The sequence below is a fragment of the Marmota monax genome, unplaced genomic scaffold (genome assembly GCF_021218885.2).
Source record: "Marmota monax isolate L192 unplaced genomic scaffold, Marmota_monax_Labrador192_F-V1.1 WCK01_AAM20220418_F8-fsc00011, whole genome shotgun sequence".
Taxonomy (NCBI): domain Eukaryota; kingdom Metazoa; phylum Chordata; class Mammalia; order Rodentia; family Sciuridae; genus Marmota; species Marmota monax.
Window position 1 is genome coordinate 5946449 of NW_026693082.1, and position 26466 is coordinate 5972914.

Here is a 26466-nt window from a genome sequence, read left to right on the forward strand (position 1 = left end):
TTCTCCTAGACTAAACAAAATACAATGACTGTATGTTCATAGTTAATTCTTTTTTCCCCCCTTAGGAGCAAGCAAAGAAAGGAAGACAACTGCTGGATATGGAAACTTTCAAATGCATAATGAAGCAGAGTATGAGGTCACAGGATAAAGTAAGTAGGTTTTATAAATGTTGGATCATTGAAGCCACAGTCAAAGCTTTAACCATGTGAACCAATTAGGTTTGATGATCAATCTATAAGATCACTTCCTCTCTAAGCTATGATTTCAACTAAGACCTATATGATTTACTGAACAATTTATATGTAAAGATATTTTTAAATTACTTAGTATACAAGACCAACAAGACATTTAGAGACTGTTCTTAAAAGAGGAGAAAAGACGATTATTCGATGACTGCTTATTTATACACATGTTTTTGTTCCAAAGTCTGGGCAGGTCCCCTATCCCCTAGTCAGCTGGAATTAAATATTTTAAACACTCTCTCCACCATCTTGGTTAGCCCAGAATATGAAATCTTAATGAGTAAGATGTTTCTCATAAGGTAAAATACATATTATAAAGGGATAAGCTACTTCAGTTCTATTTGTCAGAGTTTCACGGTTATGTCTTAAATTACAGAAAAAAAAAATTTGTTTAAGGTGAAGCTCTACTCTATAAACCTGTCCCTGGAGTTTGAACAAAAATACACCCTTGTCATGTAGGACTGATGAAGTCATAAGCTGCCCCTTCCAAGGGCAAGGTCCCAGGATCTGATGGCCATCATAGAAGTTCAGATGTGCTCAGAGTCATACCTACTATGGGAAGGGAATGTTAAGTCCCATCTGTTTTTGAAAACTCTGCTTCCCAAGTCGACTTGGGCTCGCGTCATAAATACCTTGGACTGTGTGGCTTATAACAACAGACACCTCTCACAGTTCTGGGGGCTGGAAGTCCAGGATGACGGCACACTTATTGTATAGTGAGGGCCCACTTCTTGGTTCACAGAAAGAACCTGGCTGTGTCCCCACATGGTAGAAGGGGTCCTGGGTCTCTCTGGGGCCTCTCTCGTGATGCCTCTGGCTGCACGACTTAATCACCTCCCAAAGGCCACCTCCTAATGACCTTGGGGTTAGGATTTCAACATATGAATATTTTTGGCAAAGGAGCCTTCAGATCGTAGTACCTCCTTGTGTGCAATGCTAAAACCAAAATTTCCATTGGAAAGAGAGAGGAATGTTTTAAATGGATAAATTATCAGGTGTTTTAACAACATCCCAGATAAGACCTTTTAAATGAAAGCAGTCTAACGACCTATAATTTTAGAACGCTGCCTAGCTAATTATCTACTTATTCCCCCATTCCTTCATTCTATAAATGTCCACTGGGGCAGGCTTAGTCGCAGCCCCTGTGAAGCGGAGCCCATCAGGACCATGGTCTCTGGCCTCCGGGAGGGCAGATCTGCTGCAGAATGGAACGCAGGTGGTCTGGGAGCATGCAACCAGACAAGGGAGTCACAGGGGCCCCTCGCCCTCTTGCATGACCCTTGTGCTGGGTTCTAAGGGGTGAAGTGAATCACTCCATAAAAGAGGGAGAGGGAGGTGAGCGCTTCCAGGCAGAGGGGACAGCATTTGCAGAAACCCAGAGAACAGCACCTCCATGATACCTTCACCAATCACCCTGATGAGGGACCAAGACACACATCCCTTTACCAGGGACCACTTGTACTAAGCAAGATTTTACTCAGTACATCACCGCGGAGGCATGAAACCATTTCTTATTTAACAGTTATTGATTTCTGTCTGCTCACACTGCCTTAGGATCTTCATGTATTTTATTCCATAAGCCTCCCGGATTGCAGAATAGACCTGTTTAGAAGACATTCCTATTTCAAAGCTGAAAAGACAAGAGTTTTAGAGAATCTGAGTAACTTATCTGAAATTCCTTGGCAACCAAGGAATAGATTCGGGATTTGATCTCCAGTGTGACCCTCGAGATCATTATGATAGGATTAGGTTTGACTGTAGTGACAGAAAACTCTTAGCCACTAAATCATGAGATAGAAGTATTTTCCTCTATCATGTAGAAAGTCAGGATTCAGGTGTCTTCATGAAATTTGAGGGAGCCAGACTCCTCCTCCTCCTTTATCCTACTACCTTTAGTATGTAGATTCATCCTCATGGCCCAAGATGGCTGCTCAGACTCCAGTCAACATGTTCTCCTTCCAGCCAGCAGGAAGAGGGCAACTCTCCAAAGCTGTCCACGACACTCGCATTTTTCACGTATTAGGCAGATATGAATCACGTGTCATATCTAACTGCAGAGGAGGCAGGCAAGTGTGGTCTGTTCTGGGAAGTGATGGCCAAGCTAAAACTCAGAGTGCTCTACTGTAAGGAAGAATGCTAAGGGGAACAACTAACACCACGTCTTTTCCACTCTTCAAGAATCTCATATTCTAGTACCTGTTAAAAGCCAGGACGCATCTCCTTTGCTCTTTCTATGAAATGCTGACTTAGTAGAAATTCAGTACAAACGGGGACACCAAAGGCTATGCTCAGGAAGAGCATGCCTGGCATCAGTATTTCAGACATTGGTGGCCCCTGGAGGCATGGAGGCCTCAGCCTGGGGGTCATACCAAGCCCTATGATTCCCCTGGGAAGCCAAGAAGATGTCCTCACTTTCCTGAAATACTCTGATGCTCCTCCTTATAACAGATAGAGGCTGCAGCTATCTGTAGCCCTGAATTTATCACATTGCCCTCTAAGTGGATGTACTTGTCTGTGGCCTCACTGGACAATAAGTGCCATGAAAATCACCTGCCACAGTGCTCGGCATACCCTGGGTGCTCAATCTTTTCCTTCAGGGAGTCAACTGATGTGTGGAGGCAGTGTCCAGCATCCCTTGGTGACCACACGATCATGTCTGTTTGTGTAGGAACATGTACTGCTCCTCAGCTCTGGGCTAGGTGGAGACGCTGGGTCTCTGGGCAAAGCCAGAGTTCAGCAGGGCAGGGCCAGGGAGAGCCCATCTCATGGCCCCTGTCCTCTGACAGGCTCATGATACTGCATGGTCCTTGCTGCTGTCACCTTGTCCAGAGCTCCAGGGTGCACAGGCATACCCACAGGCCTCCCTGGTTTATGGCCACAGGGTGGTCTGGGTGGGCAGCCTGAGCGCGGTCTGTGATTATCTCTCCCTGAGCTTTTCTGTGTTTGTTCCACTTCTGATCTCAGGCTCTCCTTGGGGCCACACCTCTGGGAGTTTTGGTTTATTTGGACATTCATTCAAAAATATCTGAAGCCAGGTATGGTGGTGCATACACACCTGTAATCCCAGAGGCTCAGGAGACTGAGGAAGGATGATCGAGAGTTCAAAGTCAGCCTCAGCAACTTAGGGAGGCCCTGAGCAACACTGTCTCTAAATAAAATACAAAATAGGGCTGGGGATGTGGTTCAGTGGCCGAGTGACCCTGAGTTCAATCCCTGTTACCACCCCCAAATATATATATATATACACATACACATATATATGTATGTTAAATATTGTGTTCACAGCACTGTCAGAAGCCTGGCATGTCAACCTGGGAGTGTGATGTCTCCATTGCAAACTGACTTAGAGGAAACTGATGCTGAGCTTGGTCCCACATCCGGAGTATTTTTGTTCATGGCCCCGTCCCTGGTGCTGGTGTTGGCTCTCTAAGGAGTAATGCCTCATGTCTTGGAGACCAGGCCTCCTCATTTCTCCATTTCACTGTTATTTCTGCTCAAAGGCAGATGCTCCCACCCCTTATAAGACACTCCCCAGCACAGACATATGATCTATCTCTGTTAAAGCTACTTTGTGGATACACCATAAAATTATAGAACCCTGAGGTTCGGAAGGACCTTAGTTCCTTAACATATAATTTAATGCATGCAAGTATTCTTAATATATAACTATCCTAATTCTTAAATTGTCTTCTCTGTTAAGCCATGAGCCAGAATATTACCTTCATCTAGGGAGAACTCAGCACCGTGTAAGGCAGCCCATTTCAAGATTGGAAAGCTCTAGGTTTATTTCTTCTCCATATGAGCTAAAATGGGTTGTCATTGACATTCTACCCATTAGCTGAATTTATGTACTTTTGAGCCACTGGATCCACAATAAAGCGTCCATGGCTCCACAATAAAGTGTCAAAAACTTAGTACCTATGTTTTATTATTCCACAGTTTTTATAAGTTAAGAATTCAAGCATTCCCTGGATCCTTGAAGTATCTCATGAGGCTGGTGGGTCTCATTGAAAAGCTGACTGGGGAAGGATCTGCTTCCAAGATTGTCACAGGTTGTTGGGCTCAGGAGCCCAGGGATCAGCTCTTTGATAGCTGTTGGCCAGGGGCTGCCCTGATTTCCTCGCCACCTGGGCCTCTCCAAATGGCAGCTAAGAGTCTGGCAGCTGGCTTTATCCAGCCAGCAAGGGAGAGAGTCTTCTAGCAAGGCAGAAGTGACAGCCCCTCGACACCAAGGTGTTCTACTGGCTATAAGCAAGTTACTCCGGATGAGAAGTGAGCTAAGCCATGAATACCAGGAGGCAGGGATGACTTGGGGCATCTATTGCTTGCCTGCTATAGCCACATGGAAGAAATCTATTCTCTCCCATGGAGAATGATCCTTTTAATTGAAATACTTCTCAGAATTTGCTCATCTTTTTGTCTTGGGCTATATCCGAGTGAGTGTCCTCACCATACTTGACCTTTGGATTCACTTTGCTATTTATCTCAAAGTGGGCCCTAAGCACAGTCCATTGGCTGACATGGACGGGGCGGAGTGGGACTTCCTGTAAGTTCAGGCACTGAAAGCCATTCAGTTCCTCCTGAGCTGCTTAGGGCTCGGTATCAAAAATAAAAGTCTTAGGAGCCCAAGTCTCCCTCTGGGCAAGAGTTTGGTGTCAGCGAGCTGAGTTCTGATGAATGGTCCTATTATTGCTCCAGAGATCCTTGAGCATTCAACTTTTTGAATATGAAATTCATAAATTGAAAAAAGCGAAGATCTCCCCTCCTTCTTCACCCCTTTCCTCCACAATCGTGTGAAGTTTATAAACTAATTTTTTTTTCCTCTTTAGAGTACTGAACAAATAGAACAACTTTTCATGAAAATAGACTATGACGCAGTAGGCAGGATTCAGTGGGTAAGTCGGGTTGTGTTTTGTGGATCTGATTTAAAGTTAGCAGAGAAGGGGCCTAACATTTAGTCCTGAGTTTGGTCCTTTTTGAGGTGCTGTTTGCCCCTCAATATCTTTGCTAGCTGGAAGTTGAACCCAGGAGACATGCTTGCTCCTAATTTTCAAATTGTAATGATGTCCGGCTGCACTTGCAGTAGTTTAGCTAGGAGTTTCAGTAGCTGAGGCAGGTTCCATGAAGGGTGTCCCAAAACCAAGGTTGGAAGGACACGTCTACCACTTTACTCAAAAGCCAATGGAAAAACACCAGTGAGTAAGAAATCCTATGAGTAGCTACAGCTGCTAATCAAGTCAGGGAACACATGTAGTATTTAGAAGTGAGACTGTCACAGAATAAATTCCCCCAAAATATCACCATCATCATTTTTCTGACCCACTTGGTAGTGTGAGGAGCTGAGACATTTACTGTTAGTATTCATGGCTGTTGTGTCTGTCAGTGTCCTTCCGTTGTTCTGGGACAAATGAAGCTCAAAAAGGACAAATTCAGCAGTAAATCACCTCTACTCAGGCCTTTGGCCAGTTCCTCAGCCAAATCAAATACAAGTGTTCTTATTGTCACCTGATTTAAAAAGGAACATTCAGGATTCTGGGACAGAAAGGGGAAGCTTCCAGGGACAGAAAATGATTTACCAAGTTCAAAGACCACCCACCTTCTCCCCTCTTTGAGCACAGGGTTCTTTCCCATACGTACACTGCTGAGATTCTAAATGAGGCACATGTCCTGGTGTAAAGAGACTTTTGGAGTCAAATCAATGAGAACTCAAGCCTCTGACCAGCACTTGCTAGTTGTTTGATCTTAGGAAAGTCATTTAAAATCTCTAAACTTGAGGGCTGGGATTGTGGCTCGGCGTTAGAGTGCTCACCTAGCAAGGCCCTAGGTTCGATCCTCAGCACCACATGAAAACAAATAAATAAAATCTCCAAATTTTAGTTTTCAAAATTTTTAAATGGGGTGAACAGCAGACCTTACCTCCTACAGTTTTGGTGAGAATTGAGATGAAGAACCATGTTGCACAGAACATGGTACACTCCTAACAACAATCCTCCTCCTCCTCTTCCTCCTCCTCCTCCTTCTCAGCTTTAAAGAAAAATGGTGAGTAAAGGAAGGAAGCCCAGAGGGGCCGGCCCCACTGAAGGGCACACCACTTCTTTCCTACCAGGTTTTGAGAACCAAGTTCATGTGGTAACTATTATGCCATGTCCAAGAAATGAGTTATCCATTCCCTAATGGCAAAGAGAATTTTTAAAAGCCAGAAAGGCGGTGGGTTTATAATGAACTGCTCTTTATTCTCCAGGATGGCTTCTGCACATATCTGCAGCTAGAATATTTGGAGCAAGCCAGGGCTTTGGCGCGACAGAAAGAGGTTTCCTTCCTGCTGCCTGCTGTGCTGCAGAAGCTGTCATACGGGGGGCCCGTGCTGCGCATTCTCTCTGTGCCTGATGACACCTTAATCATGATCAGAGAAGATGGAGCTATTTATTTCTGGTCTCCGCAGCTGAAGTTGAAAAGAAAAAAGCAGATTTTTGTATGTGATTTTCATTTGATAAGGATGCTGAGTGCTACAGTTTGATTTTATTTGCTATTTTAAACTGCTCCTTAAGTGGCATGATTACATAAATTGTGCCCTTGAATATAATATATTCATGTTGGATTTTGCTGGTCTATGGAATGCAAATAAAATATGAGCTCTGCATGTAGTACAAGATAATGCTTCATTTTGCTTCTAACATCAGATGGAGTGATGAATTACATGTGGATCTATCGTGCAATTTATCATATGTCTTAATGAATGACAAATGGAGCAGAATCTTCCTTATTTTCCTTCTTTGTGGTTCCATCAGTTTAGGTGGTTGTGCTAGGATTTCTCATCAGAGAACCTATTGTATTATAGAATGAGAAATTCAGAAGGCATAAATCATTCGGGAACTACATTTCGGAATAACAATGTCTGGCCCACTTTAGGATATATTTTTCTCTTGGAAGTCATTCTTTTATCATCTCATTCAACAAATAGCTGAGCCTCTGTTGTGACCCAGGCTCTGGGCTGGGTGCTGGGGACACAGAATACAGTGTCTGCCCTCAGTTAACTTAAAATCTGCACTGGCAGTTATAGCTAAATCTTTCAGGGTACAGAATAAGCCATGTGCCTGGAGAGGGAATGAAGACTATGTAACAAGTTCTTTAACCTTGAAGGAGAAAATCAACTTAAATAAAACTCTACAACATGAAGCATCCTTGTTATGGACAACGATGGCTTGAAATAACTGAAATTGTTCACTTCTACCCTTCAACCCTCTAGGGCAAGTCCCGAAGTGGGAAGCCCAGGTGGGCGACAGACGTCATCAGCATGCCACAGTTCAACAAATTGATCGTTGGGACTGGGTGAGTGAGGGAAATCTGCCGGAAGAGGGTGATCACAGTTTTGCATCTGTTTCCCCTCAGTGCACACACACACGTTTGTGGTATGAGAATCAAGTCATGAAACTCATGGGAAAAAAAAAATACTAGACCTCGCATATTAGTCCAACTACACAAAGTTATCACTGGGGCCTCCTGCAGTGATGTTGTCCGTTGGGAAGGGAGAGCCTTCTGGTTTTGACCCAATGTCACCATCAGGGAAATGAGGGCGGAGTCTGAGCCCCTCTCCATGTGCCTCAAGTTGGGCCATGGCAAAAAGCGAGCAGCTTGACAGAAGGAAATTTGAAAGATTTGAATCAAGTTTGAAGCAAAGGCGATTTTGACACCGTGGGAGCATGAGCTGTGATGGGGTGGAGAGGAAGAGGCTGAGAAAATGAGGCAGTTTAAACTCTGGGCTCTTGGGGGCGTGGCTATGGGAGAGGGCGGAGCTTAAAGGAGTTCTCCCAGTCCCTGGACCCCCCCCCCCACTCCTGGAAGCCCTAAGAGTGTTTTCTCCTCTCCACCTGGTCGCTCCCAGAAATCAGTGGTTCTCTACGTATTAACCACTTCAATGAACCAGCTGCTATTCCGACCTCAGACCATCCATATATTTTTATTAAATATTATTTATTTCTTGTTAAGTTTAATATCATTGATTAATATATTTTTATTAAATATTATTTATTTCTTGTTAAGTTCAATGACACATTAATATATTATTTTGATAATTAAGATATGTTCATTAACATCAATATAATTAATATAATTAACTGTTTAAAAGCAGCAAATTTGGCTCATCTCAGTTTGATTTTTTAAATTTTTAAATTATTTTTACTTCTTATTAAAACAACATTTGGATGTCTTTATGGAGTACCTTATCATAATTTGATACATGCATGTAATATGCAATGATCACATTAGGGTAATCATTTACCACGACTAATAAAGTGTTCATCATTTTTATGTGCTGGGAATTTTGTACTTCTCTTTTCCAGTCATTTTGAAATCCATAATTACATTGTCTGAACTGGTAGTTACTCTACTACCTTACAGAAAAGCAGAACTAATTCCTCCTGAGCTTTGGTGCCCTTCCTAGTCTCTCGTGACCATTCTTCCCGCTGTATGCTATGAGATGGATTCTGTAGTCTCCACAAGTGAGTGAGAACACGTGGGTCTATCTTTCTGTTTGGCTTATTTCACTTAACATAATGGCCTCCCCGGGTTGAGTGTTTAAAGTGTGCTCAGCCACCTTTTCCTGTGTGCTACACACTGGGGTTCAGAGATGCCACAGTAGCTTATATGAGGCTCTGAACCGACAGGAAGACGAGGCAAAGCTCACCCTCCCAGATCAGGGAACCACTTTTGAACTGCAGCACAGGTGGAAAGGAAATGGGAAAAAAGACGTTTTACATCAAGGAGGCAAAAGCAAAAGGCGTGGGATTGAAAGTGACCCCTGGGTGTCCTACGGGAACAAATCAGAGCAGGAAGTTGCTTTTCACACACCACAAAATTGTTCCTGTCTCCATCAGCTCCAAGGTAGACCACCTACCATAGGAGAGAGGGGGTCAAGGGTGCGAGTTTCAAAGAGGGAAAAGGAGGGAAGCACCAAATTCACCCTTTCGTGCAGAGAAAGAAGCCTCCGACCCTCTGCTTTGCGAGTCAGATGACATTTACATTGTCCACATCCAATATTCGCTCACATTTTATGACTTGGCAGGTCCCAGGGTTGGACCTATTATTTTTTCACCCGTCTTCTCATTGAACCTCTAAGACAGGAACTGCGATGGTCCCATTTTACAGATGAGGGAACTAAGCCGTGGGCTGGGGTCGGAATCCCCCACTGCTGGCATCCAGAGCCCAGGTTGTTGGCAAGCCAGCCCCAGAAGGGGAAGGACTGGCTCTGTGGCCAGATTTAGAGCCAAGCTGAAGAGATGTCCCCCATGTCAGGAGCTGAGAGGGAGGCCCAAGCTCAGCTAGAGGGTGGCCCCACTGGGTGGCTTCTTCCTGGTCAGGTAGGTGCCACCGCTTTGTGAGCTCTGAGGAACCTAAACTATTCCTACAGAGGTAAAGCAAAAGCTGAAAGCTTGCTCCGACTGTGCTTGATTTTTAAACAGACGCTGTGAACTGCAGCTATACGAACTCTCTAACCTGGAGCCTTACTGTCAGATCAGCAGCCTGGAAGCCACACCTCTGAAACTGGACTACAGGTAAGAAGGGGCACCCAGGGAGGCTGGCTCGCACCCAGTCAGTGGAACCCGCCCTCCTGTCTCCTGAGGCACACATGCCTAAATCTTTACAAGCTAGGGTTTCATCAACACACACATGACCATGGCGCACCCACAGAGGGACCTTCTTGCATCTAGCAAGGCGAGGGAAGTCAGGAGGTGAAATTACTTTTAGAGTCATGCAAATTATTTATTACTCTGTGTGTTTTAATTGTGGCCAGATTAATGTTCCTGAAACTCAACTCTGATCATATTACTTATTATTTATCAACTTCCTGTTCAATAATATCCACAGCCTTTGAATGAGTCTATTTTCTGTTGCTGTAACAGAATGCCCAAGAGGGGGTAATTTATAAACAAAAGAAATGTATTTGAGCTTAAAATTCGTGGGACTGGAGAGTCCAAGATCCTAGCAACTAGCATCTGCTCAGCTTCTGGTAAGGGCCTCGTGCTGCTTCAAGTTATGGCAGAAAGCAGAAGAGAAGCACTGACATTCAGAAGAGATGAAATTAGAAGCAAACTGGTTTATAACAACTGGCTTTCCGGGGAAATAAACCAGTCTCCTGGGAGAAAGGCTTTAATCTTTTCTCAAGGGCTCCTCCCCCAAGACCTAAGCACCTCCCGCTAGGCCAATACTCCCAATACCTCCCGATACTGCCACATGAAAGAAGACTTGACGAGAGTTTTGGTGGGGACAAACCATATTTGAACCGTAGCAGATGACATCTGAGTCCCCTCTTTTGTCCCAGCCTCCTGCACCCTCGAGCCACAGAAACACCTACCTACTTGAACAGAGTGTCTGCCACACTTCAGGCACTGTCACCTCCACACTGTTCCTGATGCTGTCCCTTCTTCCAGCCTTCTTTCCGATGTTTGTGGAGTCCACTCTATGGAACCACATGCTGGATATGAAGGATGCAGGTAGCTCCTGCTGAAATCCCACCATTTTTTAGAGTGTAAGTGTCCTTTCTCTAAAGATTCTCCTGAATCTCCTTCATGCCCAGAAGCAACCCCCCACCCCAGGAGGTTCCCCAGCCTTCAGCTGTCCCACACCTGGCCACTGGTGTGCAGGTCCTACAGCTTAGGCTTGCTGACTACTCTCTGGCACCTACACCCTGACAGACACATAATAGGTGCTCAAGAAACATTTGTGGAATGACCAAGTTAGAAATCTCGTCTTGAAGAGGGGAAGGGAGAGTCCATTTTCTTTTTGCCTATTCCTTCCCCTGTCTTCCTTTTTCGTCTCCTCATTATAAAATACAGCCTCTTGAGCTACCCAACTATTTCAGTAAAATAGATCTCTCATTCATCGCTCTTCTACTCATCATTTTGTATATTGAGAAATACAGAGAAAAGTTAATAGATTTAGAAGAAAGTGATTGAAAAACAAAACTGTCAGGTTCTTATAGAACAAAAAGCATGGGCAAGATCACCTGGACCCCCCTGCCCTGCGACACCCTGCCAGCCCCTGCACTTCTCTTGCAAGGCAGAGGGAGCCTGCTCTTGCCTTCCCAACTCCTGCCCCTAGGGCCTGTCCTCCCAGCCCATCAGAGGCCCTGACTGCTTTGTACCTGCACTCCACAACAAGGGCTGTAGGGGGCGCTGCAGTGCTCTCTGCACCAATGGGGCCCAGGTTCCCGGCCTGCAGGGTGGCAGGTTGATGAGTTGTGGGGGTTGGTCGCCATTTACCTAAACTGACTTGCAGCTACCTCACATGACACAATGTGCTGTCACAGGAAAGGCCATTTAAGTATGAACAGAAAGAAATCATCTCTGGGAGAACTGGTGGGGATGGAGCTCAGCCCTGCTGCCCCTGGCCAACCGCCCCGCCCACCTCCAGGCAGGGGGTCAGCGCCCCGCCCCGCAGCAGGGATAGCTGAGCGCCTCTGGTGCAGCCCCCGCCCCCGGGGAAGGCAGGATGAGGTGGTGGCGACTCTGGAGCCCGAGAAATATGGCTCACATCTCACCCCCTTTACTCATCTTCGGGGACCTGGACATGTCACATCTTCATCTTCGACTCAGACGTCTCATCTGCAAACCACAAGTAATAAGACCTGCTTCCCTGCACAGTGGTGACGGTGAACCACGTGGTGTAGATCAAGCCCCTAACACAGCATCCGACAGCAAGCACCCGACACATGGAACTCCCCTTCTCATCTCCTCCCCATGCTCTGTGGGCCTTGAGGCTTCTTTTCTCTCTCTCTTTGCCCTTAAAGTCCCGGAGAGGCCTCCCTGCCCAGTCTCTCCCTGGCTTGCAGCCACTCTGGCTTTGTTCAGCTCTTCAGATCCATCAGCTCCTTCCTGTCTCAGGGCCTTTGCACACACTGTTTCTGCTGCCTGAAAAACCACGGTCAGTTTAAATCTCACCTTCTCTGACGCTCCTCTCCTAAGCTCCTAAGCATTAATGGTGTCCCCTCCAACCCTGTTCCTTTCTTTGTTGCACATATTATAGCCCAAGTATAAGGTTGTTTGTCTATTAGCTGGGAGGACAGGAACCACCAACTTTGTTCCCCACCCTACCTAGTAATTAATTTGATATTTTTTTAAAAAATGAAAAATCAAAAGCTTAGACTAGTCCATAAAACTGGTAAAATAAAAAAGAGTACCCACATCCCTGGTTGGTGGGAGGATTTCCTAAGATAATATTTCTCCATGATAGTGACGGGAGAACACTCCAATTTGATAAGTTCTAGGGAGACTATGGTCCCAGGAAGTCATGAGGACCCTGTTCTGGGCTGAAAAGTGTGTGTGTGTGAGTGTGTGTGTGTGTGTGTGTGAGAGTGTGTGTGTGTATGCTCGTGTGCATGTCCTTTGCCACAGACTAAAGATTCAGAGGCTAAACATATGCACACTCCTTGAGGAGACCAGTTTGGTGGGTGTCTTAGTCCACTCTGATGGAGTGGCTTAACCAACAGAAATGTACCTGCTTATAGCTCTGGAGGTAGAAGCCCAAGGTCAAGGTGGCCACCAATTCTTTCTCTGGTGAGACTTCTCTCCTGGTTTGCAGATGGCTGGAAACATGGGGTGAGGGCCTCAATGCATGAGGGCTGGGGGCTGCACACAAGCAGCTGTACTAACACATCGCCTGTCTGGCTGAGGACTTCCTCTGGGATGCAGCCAATGGCACTGTCTGATGGGTCGGCCAGTGGAACTGCCTGTGGATGATGTCATCCCTAGACCCCCTCCTCCAGGGCCAGTGTCCTGTTGGAGGACTGACCCAAGAGACTAGGAGTAGGGTTTAAGATGCTTCTCAGCTCCTCTGAAGCAGAGACAAGTTTCCTCCCTCTCTGTTTCTCTCTCTGTCTCTCATGTCTAGCTTCCAGACACACCCAACAGAAATCCACTTCAAATCCGCACTTTAGAATCCATTATAACCCCACAGACTGGGCATGGCCTGTGTACGTGTGGGAGGGACTGGGGGTCCTGCCCCTACCTCACCCTTGCAACCTCATGCGAAGTTGCCTGGCTTGTTCTTTACTGAGTCCTGGTGAAGCAACCAGAGCCCAAACTTTGCATTTTATCTCCGTTTCATCTTACCACCCCTCTCACACCCAGACCTAATCACTTAAAGCAATAGTACAACCAACATGGTATTTATCATAATCTGCTTGGAGAGCAGAGCCCTGGTAAGCACAGTGATAGTTAGTTACAGGGACCGCAAGCTCCAGGGAGCATTAATCACGGTGTCTGAGTGCATCTGTGGGAGCACATTGTAAACTAATTACCAGGTACAGTGCCACTCTATCATTACCTCTAATATATGATTTCAAATATAATACAACTTCTATTTTGCTGCTTTCACACCACTGTAGCCAAACTCTGAGGTATGCCTAGCCTGAAAAAATTTAGGTACAAATATAAAACAGGGAGGCAAGAGTTGTAGTGTGTGGGGGGCAGGGGGCCGGGGGGGTAGGTGGGTGTGTGTATCTCTAGACATTGGAACCCAGGGCCTCGAGCATTCTAGGCAAACAGTCTATCACTAGGCCACACCCCCAGCTCAGAAATATTTTTGACAAGTGACAAATGGAGTTCTTGGATCACAGAACACATCCAATGGCTATTTTTAAACAAAACAAATAAACACATTAACAAACAAGTGATTTATTTTTATCCCAGCCTTGACCTGCTGCTAATTTGTCTACTAACCCAGAGCAAGACATTGTCTTCTTTGAATATAAAATAAAATAATAAATAATAGAATTTTTTTTCTTTTTTAACTAAGGGACATGACATCAACCTCCTGCAGAGGATTTCTTGGGCAAGAACTTAAAATTTTAGAGCTTTTTCTTAAGACAACATATAAGGAAGAGAACAAATAGAGATTGATTTCATTTGCTAAATTAAACATTCCTGTTCTGTTCTGTATAAAAGGGATATTTGTATCTTGAATCCTGATTAACCCAGGAAATGAGCTCTTAAAATATAGATTTAGGAAACAATGCTTTTCTTTCTCAAAATTTTTGCATGCTGGAGGGAGAAGCAGACCAGCCAAGCCATTACTGCACGTGGGGACCCAGAGCTGGGGGGAGCTAAGCTGGAGTGGCTGGGGGCAGGGGGAGTCAGAGAGAATCCTCTCCCCTTCAGGCAGCAGCAGGATGGGGGCTGACAGCAGAGCCTTCCCAGGGGACTCACCTTTGAGTTGGAGGACAAGATGGAGGGGCAGACCTAGGGTCCTCCCAGGCCCCCTAAGCTGCATGAGCAGGGCTGGTGGAGGGAGGGAGAGCGGGGAGGCACTGACGTCTTTGGAGAAGACAGTGTGTTTTGGAGCGGGACTGCCTTACAGGAGAGAAATGAGAGAGGGTGAGGCAGGACCATCAGGGTGTCCTCATTTGCCATCTCGTCCCTGCTAGGGACTTCCACCTGTGTTCTGTACATCATGGAGATTTTAAGCAAATATTTAAGGAGACTTAATCAGGTACAGAAATGGGGGTGAGTTAAACCTGATCAGAGAACAGTGGGGAGAGAATTGCAGAAGTTCAGACTCTTCATGCACCTCCTGAAGCAAGGGTTTTCTTTCTAACGAATAAAAATTGAATGAATGAACACGCTATACGGCCTTCAAGCCTTTTAGTGACTGGTGTACAGTACGTGCTCACTAAACAGTGACGAGAATGATGATGATAATCCAGGTGGGGGATGTCGGAGGAAGCCACGGAAGGGCTGATACAACAGACAGGGGAGAGAAGGAAGGTTCCAGCACTCTGCAGGAGGCCAAGTCTGCTGCTCTTGTGACTGACAGGAGGCTACTGGAGTCTGCGGATGATGCAGTCGGCACCTACTCAGGGGCCAATGTGTCGTTCTGTTTGGTTCAGTCTGGATGAGATGCTCTTAAAGATCCCTCCTGTCTACTCTTCTTCCCTGTCACCTCTCCAACACCATATCTGCCACCATAACAGAGAAGGGACAGGACCTTGGAAGCTCCCACTGCTGTACCCCTTAGTCTGCCTGGGGCACTTAAGCGCTTCTCCTATGACTTCCTGTGGGACTTCCTTCAAATGCTGCAGACCTCAGGGCCATATGGCAAACCTGTAGGAAGCTGGCAGAGTCCCAGCCCTCCCAGGGGTCATGCCCTCAGCTCTGAACGGAAGGAAGTGAAGGGGATGAGCCTGAGTACACCTCAGCCACACTCAGGGACATGTTTGAGATTCCTGTGGGCCCCTGATTGCCCTGAGTAGTTGCCCACAAGTCCCAAGTGCCTCTGCTCCCCTTGGGGCCAAAAGTGATTACACTGTTTCTCTTACTCTTCAAATCCCCAAGCCCTCCCCACTTCATCTCAGCCATGATCCTGTTTCTTTCCTCAGGAGGACACTGGGGCAATCAGGACAGAACTTCCTCAAACATCCCCTCTGCCCACAGCACCTGATCACATGCTCTGCCTTCTCACCGGCTGCACCAGCTGGCCTGTGCATGCTTCTTTACAAATCTCTCTACTTAGGTACCAGATTTCAGCCTCTCTCACCTACTCAAGGACACCCCTCCTAAAAATTCCCCATCATTTTCCAAGAACTTTTCATTCCCCACTAGATCCTTCCCATGAGCTAATAAAAATGGCGGTGTTTCTTCCATATTGAACAAACAAAAAAATTTATTTTTTATATCCCACTTGTTCTGCCAGCTAATATCCCTGTCTTAGAACATTTTCTGTTGCTATAACAAAATACCTGAGTCTGAGTAATTTATATAAAGAACTGAGGTTTGTTTGGCTCACAGTTGCGGGGAGGGGGGGGGCGGGGAGGTGGCGCTGGGACATCCAAGAGTATGGTGCCGGACTTTTGCTTAGCACCTGGTGAAGGCCTCATGTTTCATCAAAATATGGCAGAGGGCGTCACATAGTGAGATGGCAATAGAGAAAGCATGCCAGCTCAGGTCTCTTCCTCTTCTTATATGTCACTAACACCATGATAGGGCTCCACCCTCGTGATCTTCTCTAACCCTAATGACCTCCTGACGGCCCCACCTACAAATAGTGCTAACAGATGAATTTGAGGATTAAATTTCCAGCACATGAATTCTGGGGCTGGGGGCATATTCAAACTAAGCAGCCCCACTTCTTTGGGGTAAAAATCCCTGAAACAAATCAAAATCATATACGTTTTTGTCTTTCCCATCTGCCCCAACCATTCTCCCCATCCACCTCCACCAAGTGTTCTCCCCCAGGGTTGCCAACAACACCTGCACTGAGCATGTGTCAGTCAGCACGCACCCGCGTGACCCGTCAGCGGCCACATTTGATCTAGTCGATCCTCACTTGCCTTCCGAACACTCCACCTGGTTTTTCTTTTGTTTTTTTTTCTGGTATTCCTTCTTGGTCTCCTTAGCAAGTTCCCCCTGACCCACCCTCTTCTCCCTGACCTCGTGCCCTTGAAGAACCCCAGCTCCCACCCTCGGTCCTCTTCTCTCTCAATACCCATCCACCCTGGTCATCTTCTCTAGTCTCCTGGCTTTAAATACCACCACGATGCCATGCCGAGGACTCTTCCAAGGCTGTGTGTCAATCAGGAGCTCTCGCCAAGCTCTGGCCCTTTGAATATTCCACTACATTCTTGCCCTTTCCATCTTGAGGTCTGGCAGGCGCCTACCAACACCTTGGCAGTGACCGGGGACATCTCTTGCCTGCCTGCGCTCTAAGCCCTGTAGCCCTCCTCCTAGGGCTCACCTAGGGCCACTCATAGCTCCCTGCCCACCCAGGAGCCTGCTCTCTGTCCTCCCTGCACACCCATCTACTTCAGATGCTTACCGTCCTGCGGGTCCCCAAGACCCAGGTCACATGCCATTCTTCTCAAAGCCTTTGTGAATCCTCTGATCCGGAGTTAATTTATCCTCTTCTGGGTCTCTGGAGTGTTTTATTATGATCTCTGTTCCCGACATTAGCACCCACTGTCCTGTGTGCTAGTCAGCGATGATCCATGTACTCAGTGAATCCTGTGGTCCAGATGCTGTTCAGGCTGCGGGGAAACTTCGACGCACAAAGCAGTCCTCGAGGAGATGGCAAGGCGTGATTGTTCAAGTCGGGAGAGGTTGGTCATAAATAAGACCTATTATAAAGGCATCAGTCACCTAGTACTAGAAGTGTCGCGGCTGTGGGCAAATGACAAAGGATGCCAGGGTGGATGTGTGGGGGCTGCTGGGAAGGGCTGGGGGCTGTTTGTCGCAGTATTAAGTAGGGTGGGCAGGGCTCAGTGGGAAGGGGGTTTTGAGCTAAGACCTGAAGGGGGCAAGAGAGGGAGTCAAAGGTGCCACAGGGACACATGGGAGCCAGCACTCAGCTAGAAGCCTGGAGGGATGCACCCTGTGCCCACCCATCAGGGAACCACAGCATCCTCCCGGTCCCCCAACTCGAGCCCACTGACATCAGCCCCACCCATTTATGACTCCCCGATCTCTCACTGGACCTAATATAATAACCTCCCAAGAGGCAAATCCCCCCAACTTTTTTTTTGGAGTCTTCATTACCCACTCACTAACAGGGTTCTGTTCCCTTGACCTTGGCAACAATGACCCGTCTGTGGTTCTCCTACTCTGCTTCTCACCTGTGCCCCGTTGGCCTGCTCCTGGTTCCACATTCTCTAGTACTGTCTCTCCTTTTTATAACTTTAAAACTTACTTCTTGATGCCTGCACTCTAAACACCAGAGTCACATCCCTGTGGCTGCCTGGGAGGCCTTGCACCCTAACTGAGCAAATGCAGCTGCACCACCCCGGATCCTGTGGCTTTCCTGGTGGTGGCTACCCTGAGGTGTTGGATCAGCCTGGCCTTCCTCATCCAAGTGAGAAACCTTGGAATTCTCTGGGGCTGCTGCCTTTCTTCCTCGACTTCCACTTCTGATCAATCAGTGATGTCATGTCCCTTCGGTCCCCTCATTTCTGTGAACACTGCCTCAGAGTGGGTCCCTGTCGTTTCTCACACATGCTGTTTGATCATCTTATGGCTTCCAGTATCTCTCTTTGCAGCTGAGCCTGTGAACGCTGAGCACATCTGATTATACTCTGCTCAAGAATCTTCAGCAGAGCCCCGTGGGCCTTGGCCACTGTCCTAGTGATCGAGGCCTTTCTGCACATGGACGCTCATCATACGGTCTGCGCTCGCTCCTAGCTTCTTTGATGTGCAAAAGCACTGAGCATCTCTATTGTTTTGTGGTTTTCACCCAATTTGATATTAAGACATTGGTTGGCTGTCTCAAGACACAGCAATTCTTATGATGACCCAAATGAGACTTCTTACGTACGTGACAAAATCCTGGCTTCCTTCAATGCGTTAGTACAATTAATTTGGTGCAAATCAAGCACAAGCTAAATAAAAATGACCTGCATTCTCTCCTTAGCTGGTGTAGGGGCAGGAAGCCGTGAGGATCCATTAACTTTCCTTCTGGAAAGCTGAAATCTAGAGGAGATTGAACACAATAACTAGAGACACTTCAGTGTGAGCTATCATTTGACTGGTCTTTCCCTCTTCATATCTTAAAAAAGAAAGAAAGAAAAGAAAACCCACAACGATTTGCCCCTGGTAGACAGTTTTCATCCATCTCAATCTCGCTGTCACCTTTCATAACTGAGAGTCAATTATTCTCTCCATTTTGAAGGGGGAAACACAATTTGCTCTGCGCTTTATGCTACTGCATTCTGTAGGGGGAAAAAGAGAAGAAAGGTTCTTTTAAAATCAAAAGTAGCTCCATTATGGAGATGACGAGATCATTAGGATTTAGAATACCAAGATTTGTCAGAAATTGACTCACTTCTAAGGCTCTGCAATTTAGAAAAAGTTCAAAGAAACAGAATCTGGAGCCAATCCAAACCTCCCCGGGGATTTCCAACTTCCCAGCTCCCTCGTTCTTCCCACAGGCCTTGTGCTGAGTTTGCCCTGGGCCTGGAGCCCTGTCCTAAGCACTGGATGAAAACTTCAGGTTATTTGATGTGGTGAAACGCTCTCTGGAATCACTGGCTTTTCAAGTCATTTGGGTTCAACTTCACTTTCTTATCCCTCCCTCCCAAACAAGATGCTCTCCTTTGCTTCTTTGATGGATATTTACACACACACACACACACACATTAATGAGAAATGAGAAATTCCCTGCAGGAAAAAAAAAAAAGCTATATCAATCTTAAATTGGTCCTCTTCACATCTTTAAAAGAAATCAAAGACGGACTGTTTGGAAATCTCTGTCCTTTTAGCTTGTTAATGCCTGCGTGTATGGCCATTGCTGTGGCCCCAACGAAATGTTTCAGATGCCTGAATCCCCAGAATCTGGTCTCTCGCCAGAGCTGCAGAGCAGTATGAATAATTTCTGGGCTCTCTTACTCAGGATTGATGCATTTCTGGATTTTTTTTTTTGGCAGAAATGCCATTGAAATCTCTGTCTCTATAAAAAGTCCGTGATTTTGCACTTTGAAGCACAAGCGGAGACTCCTTTCAGGGTGAGCAACCGCAGAGCAGAAGATCTCCACTCTGGACCATTCTTTCCATTTTTTTTCAACAGTCCTATGAGAAAAACATGTCAGCATCCTGGGGCAAAGATTCCTAAAAGACGAGCCAGGGATATGACTGCCGTATGCTGTGCCTTATTTTAACGTACTTAGAATAGTGCAGCAAGTGAGACTCTTAGTCCCTAACTCCAGATACGCAATAAATAGAACTTACTTCACTTTCCAAAACTCAAGTTCATTGCTATTTTGAGCTCCCACTACCCACCATAATCTCAGTCACTTCAGGGTTTCCCTCACCAATATCCTGCCCTGCTTCTGGGGCCCTTTGCTGGGACACCTCTGATCATGACCATGTAGGGTATATTCGTCAGCTTTCCATTGATTTAACAAAATACCTGAGATAATCGACTTGTAAAGAAAAAGGGGTTATTGGGGCTCAATTTTAGAGGTTCTGGTCCATGATCCATTGACCCTGGTGCTTTGGGTCTGCAGCAAGGTAGCATATCAAGGAGGAAGTGTGTGGTGGAGCAAATGAGAAATTGCCTCATGAGCCAGGGAGCAAAGAAAGAGGAAGAATCTAGGGTCCCACAATCCCCCTTGAGGGCATGCTCCCAGTGACCTGAAGACCTGCCTCCAGGCCCACTTCCCAAAGGTTCTGCCACCTCCTAACAGCCTTACCCTGGGAATAAGCCTTTAACACGTGTGGCTCTGGAGGACATTTAAGATCCACACCGTAGTCTATGCACTCGGCTACCAGGGCACCATCTGCTGCAGCCCCTGCAGCCGCTCTTCCTTGGGGGCTCCCTGTCCTCACACTCCTGGTAACTAGGCCTGGTAACTCAGCCTTTCTCCTTCTCACTCCCCTGCAGTTCTTCTCTGCCTAATATCTCCCCAACTTGGGGGGCTCATTTTTAGCCATGGGGAAAATCTTCCTCCACACCAGTCTGTCCTTACCTACTGCCCCCTCCCCTCACTCACTCTCTGCACTTCAGGACAATGAATTCCTTGATGTTCTTTGAACACCCAAGGAGTGCTGCCATCTCAGGGCCTCTACATTCACCGTTCCCTCCTCGGGGAGTGCCCTTCCTTCCTGGAGTCCATGTGGCTCACTCCAATGTCACCTGCTCAGCCCGGCCTTCTCCTCCCACCCTCTACAAAGTCGTTCTCACATCTACCCACCCCCAGACCCAGATGTCTGCTTTATTGACCTCCTGGGCACTTCCCAGCAGCTGACATGTGAGATGTTCATTGGTCTTTGTTGATTATCGCTTCCCCCCATTAGAATATAAGTGCACGGAAGTGGGGATTTCACCTATCACATCCCAGTGGGATACACAACACCAGGCACATAGATGTCGTCTGTCGGTATTTGCAGAATGCCGGAGGGGATGGGTCTGGAAGACGTGCCCTGACTCGGCCAGGTTCTTGCTACACCCTACATTCATTCAACTGGAAGGAGAGTGGGCAAGGCGGGTAAGGCTTCAGCCCTGAGCTTGGCTGGGTGGTGACTGGGGCTCAGAAGGCATCATGGGAATACCAGGACTGAGAGAGGAGGTCCTGTGGCCTCCAGGATCGATTGTGCTAAGAACTGAGGCTGGCCATGGCCCCGGGCTTGGAGGCCAGGAGGCTAAAGGTGACAGGCAGCCACCTGAGTAACCCGGGCGCAGCATTCAGGCAGACACCGCACAGGCCATGAGCACTGACATCAGCTAGGACACGCTCATGACGATGAAGTTCTGTCCCAAAATTTGATCGGGACCTGCTGTAAACACAGAGAGCTTTATCAAGCGTGATTTCTGAGTGGATAACCAACCCCCTCCCCCATAAACAGGTGCAGGCGACGTTCCCTGGATAGATAAGGGAAGAAAGAGATCAACACTGGGCTCTCGGGGGATTCAGACTGGGGTGGAAGGAGACAGGCATTATGGGAGAGCGAGGGTTAATGGGGAAATATGGCGCAGGAGTGACTAGACAGCTAGTGGATGGGGGAACTGGGCATAGCACACTGGGGACCTGGACAATAATGGTCCACAGAGCTTCCAGACTGGAGTGTGCAAGAAGTGTGTGTGGTGCCTGGAAGTGCAAAATGCATCAAGGACAAGGCTCAGTGTAACCTATTATGGGCCTGGCACTGTTCTGGGCACTTGGGATACATTAGTAAAGAAAATAGGCAAAACCCCTGCCCCAGTGAACTGGGCTCCTAGACAATAACCACACAACGCATGATCATGCAGGAGGTTAGAAAGGCACAGTGCTAGGGATAAAGAAGGGTCAGGTAAGTCATAAGAAATTCAGGATGGCCATCGAGTGAGCATTGGGGGAGTCCAAGCCATTAGTGCAGACAGATGGCGTTAACTCCACGAAGCTGAGGCATGTGCTCACCAGTGACTTACAAGGACTCACAAGCAAGTAGTGAGGACGGAGCCGGTCACTTGAACTTGGGGAGAACAGAGTCATAGGCAGCTGCTAGACAAATAAGAACCCTGCATTTCCACCGGCTTCAGCCTGGAGGTCGCTGCTGACTGGCGAGACAGCTTCTGTGAGAGTTGCAGGCAGAAGCTCTGTGGGGATGTTGTCAGAAGACACCAGGAAGGGAAAACTAGAGACAGCAGTGTGAAGTTCTCTCTCAAGTCACTTTGCTGTAAAAGAAAGGAGAAAAATAGGGCAATAGAGAGAAAAGGGGATTGAGAAAGATTCCCAAGGCTGTATGCTCTTGGGAATGATCCAGTAAAAACTGGAAAACTGAGGATACAGGAGAGATGCCAAATGACATCCTTGAGTGAATGAGAAGGGTTGGGACCTAGGGCACTAGCTTCATGGGGACCATGGGCAGCTCATCTGGTGGGACCCAAGGGAGGGCTGAGCAGGGGGTTCAGATGCAAGTGTGCATGTGCTATGTGGTGGGATCTGATGGAGGGAGGGTCTTTTTGGAGCAGCTTTCTTTTTGACTTAGGAATTTCTCATCTGAGACTGGCGATTGGGGACAAGATGTTGGAGATTTGCAGAGAAAGGAAGAAGTGAGTTGGTCTTGGAGAGTGGGAGATGAGGGGCGGCTGCCAGGAAGCACTGAGAACTCATTAGTGGTTTGTGGTCATGAATTTGAAGTGAGACCACTCAGCACAGTTCTGTGGTTCATCCCCAGCCACATTTCTCACATGGCTGCAGGCAGGAGGAAGGTAAGAAGTCAAGTCAGGCTTAACTCAGGGTGTGGTTTTTCCATGCAAGAGCAAAAAACAGAGAGAGTGAGCAAGGAGATTGGGTGGGGGGGGGGGGATATGAGGAAGTGGTAATAATTGTCCATGAAGCTCAAGCCACACAAGAAGGAAAATGGAGCCCCAAAGGATCCGGGGTGGTGAAAATGTTTTGAAGTTTCAACCTCAGCTGTGGAGTCGGTAAATTGGAATGGTTGGAGGTAGAACATGTGAAATTGAGATTTAGTGTGGGATGGAGAGTGTGCCAGTCAGTACTAGCAAGGTCAAGGCCATGACCATGGCCATGAGTGACAGAAGCACGGAGGAAGACAAGAAGACAAGGTGACTCTAAAGTTCACGGGACAGTTATTTACAATCAATATTAAAATCGCCAAGAATTATGGAAAGGAAAGTGTTGGAGAGAATGGTAGTGCACAAGGACCTTTTCAAAATCTTCTGTGAAAATATTAACTACAGAAACACACACACACACACACACACATATATACACACACACTTTTTTTTTTTTTTTTGGTCCAAATAGGCCTTGTGATAGCTTGTCAGAGAGCCTCAGATCTTGGGCTTCTTGAAGGCCATGCATGAGTCCTACATGGACCACACGTGATTTTGCTAGGATATGTTCTGTCAAATCTTTTCAAGTGAATATAACTTCACAGTGGAACCTCTGGGCTACCAGGAACCTGGCTCTTCACTATCTTTCTCACTTCCTCTCTGTCTAAAGACAAAATCAATTGACCAATTATAAAGTACATCCAGAAATAAACTTAACAATAACCTTTCTAAAGACATAAAAGAAAATCCAAATATAGGGGAAGGATCTATGTTCCTAGATGAAAAAATTCCATGTTGTGAAGATGTCCCAAAATCAAAAGCCAAATTCAGTGTCCAGTTGGAATCTTGATGAGACAGTTTTGGAGCTTAACAAGGTGACTCTAAAGTTCACTTGGAAGAGTAAATATGTGGGCTGGGGCTGTAGCTCAGTGATTCAGCATTTGCCTAACACATGTGAGGCCCTGGGTTCGATCCTCAGCACCCCATAAAAATAAATAAACAAAATAAAGGTATCGTGTCCATCTACAACTGAAAAATAAAAATAAAAAAAGAGTAAATATATGATGAGAGTCGAGAAAATGTTGTGAAGGGGTCATGAGGAAGGCCTTGAATTACAGATGTCGAGTCATCTATTAAGTTACAGTAAATGAGAGAAGTGACATACTGGGGCAGAAAGGAGCCCACAGATTCACGATAGAAGTCTGTACACCCAGAAAAGAGCACTGGATGAAACTGATATTTCAAATTAGTGTGGTAACAATCTAGCAAATAACTGCTGGTTTTCATTTAGGGGGAAAGTTTAGTCCTTGCATCATACCATGTATAAAAATAAATTCTAGGAACAGCAAAACTGAAATGTTTTTAAAGTATATACTAGAAGACAATATAGGAGACACCTTAATAAAAACACAGGTGAAAGAGTCCTTTGCAAAAGCAAGACTCTGAAGCCAGGAGTGAGGAGCAGAAGTGACTACGACACAGCCAGAAGAGTATCTCTGCACAGTAAAAGATAGAGGTCTGAGAACTTTCGGGATAGGCAAAATGCATTTATTTATGTTTTGGGCTATTAAGGACAACATTGTCTAAAAAAGGATTTGGATATTGACAATAATGAATATAGAACAAAATAAAAGATGACATACACTTGCATATTTATGACTGGAGATGAAGGTGAAATATATATATATGTGTGTGTGTGTGTGTGTGTGTGTATAAATGAAGATAAAAATTAGTGAGCAAAATATCTCCCATAATACCCTAAATAAATAGCACCTTTCTCTTTGAGCTTCTTAGATGCCAGAAAAAAAAAATAGATAAGCAACATCTATAGTAGGCTTCGTACTGTCTGTAAGGAAATTATAATTAAGGCATTTAGAAGACATAGGTGTGTCCAATATTGACATGAGAAAAGTCTTGAGTAGATTCCCTTGTCTTTTGAAATAAAAGCAATATATAAATCTGATACAAGCTGAAAAGTTATTCATCAAATTTAAGGTAGCCACACAATATCCAACAAGTAAACTGGTAAACTGATAATCCCCAGATTATCAGTGGGGCTTCCACCGTTAGCATCCACCCAACCCCTTCAGGTTTTTGATGGGAAATCCAGCCATAGGAAGCATTTCTGTGTTTGTTTTTGTAGACAGTACTGAGATTTGAAGGTACACCGGTCAAAGCCACACCACTCAATGTCCTGGTCCCCCTCTCCCCCTCTCTCCTGGCCTCTTTTTTTCCTGCTTGTCACCTCTGCCCTCCTACCAGGCCCCCATGTTCAAATCTCTCACCATCAAGGGGCATTGCTGCCCCCAACTCTGGTCCTGGCACAAGTGGCATCCAAACCCTTGGAACCCAACACCCCACCCAGAGCTGTGGGGTTGCAGCAATTCCTCCTAAAAATCGAGTGTCTCAGAGGAATGTCCTCACTGACCCCCTCATGCACTGGGTTCAGGGAGCTGGTCGCCCCTGACTTCCCCCCATAATGCCCTGAACAGTTTTGAGAAACAAACAGCATCTTTCTCTTGGAGCTTCCTGGATGATGGAAGAAAAAGAGGGAAGCAACATCTCTCGGGGGCTCTGTAGTGTCTACAATTAAGGTATTTAAAAGATGGAGACATCTCTAATACCCACACAAGAAAGGTCTCAAGTCCACTTGAGCGTCCTGGCGCAGGAGTGTGGGGCCCCTCCTTCCAGTGGCTAAGGTGGCACCGAGTCTGCTTCCCAGAGGGCTCATCGGCCCGGGCATCTCCTTACAGCTCGCTCTCAGCTCCCGCACTGGTTTTTAAATAAGTTTCTTATTTTAACCATGAATCTGCACAGTGGAAGTAGGCGATCAAAGGAAGAGAGTCGGAAATCACGAAGTAAACAAGTGTCTATTTCCAAGAATGTTCTACAAATCGAGCATGACCTGAAGGCCCTTTGCCAGATTCCCCCACAGTCCCGCCTGTGGTTTTGATGCCATATCTGAAGATGGTGTTTCGTGTCCGTGTTCTTTGCTTTCAGCTTCCTGGATTCTGACAAGTGCCTGATTCTCTACGGCGATGACCAGGTAGGTGTGGGGGTGGAACTGAGTCAGGAACCAGAAGACCATCTGCTGTCCTTTGCAGAAGAAGTGAGGGGGAGGGAAGAGGCTGGGAGCATCTGTGTCTCCAAGCTGAGCTGGAATGAAGAGGAAGAGAGTCGAGGAAACGCGGCCTCGTGAGAACAAACACATTCAGGGGTCACACGTGAGTAAGGCTAGCTTGCGTACCTGGTGCTCTTACCACTGTCCTCTCACCTTGCTACACCCTAAGAGGTGGTCATTATCACTGCCATTTGTGAGAATGGGGAAGGTGAGCCACAGAAGAGTTATTTAATTTGCCCAAGGATCTGTGATTCCAAGAGGTGGCAGAAATAGGATTTGAACCCAAGCAGGATGACATGAGGAAACTAGACTTAATGATTATCAAGGGAACAAAAGGAACATTCCAGGTAA

The 26466-nt window shown here is 46.4% G+C and overlaps 1 protein-coding gene across 1 annotated transcript in view; it reads left to right on the top strand.

Moving 5' to 3' along the window:
* Tex26 (testis expressed 26) overlaps positions 1-26193 on the top strand; it is a 104283-nt gene extending 78090 nt beyond the window's left edge. Inside the window, exons 8-10 of the mRNA XM_058582615.1 lie at positions 7489-7571; positions 9701-9793; positions 25995-26193. Coding sequence (XP_058438598.1) covers positions 7489-7571; positions 9701-9793; positions 25995-26193 — 375 coding nt within the window. The remainder of the gene's footprint in view (positions 1-7488; positions 7572-9700; positions 9794-25994) is intronic.
* Positions 26194-26466: the final 273 nt, after the last annotated feature.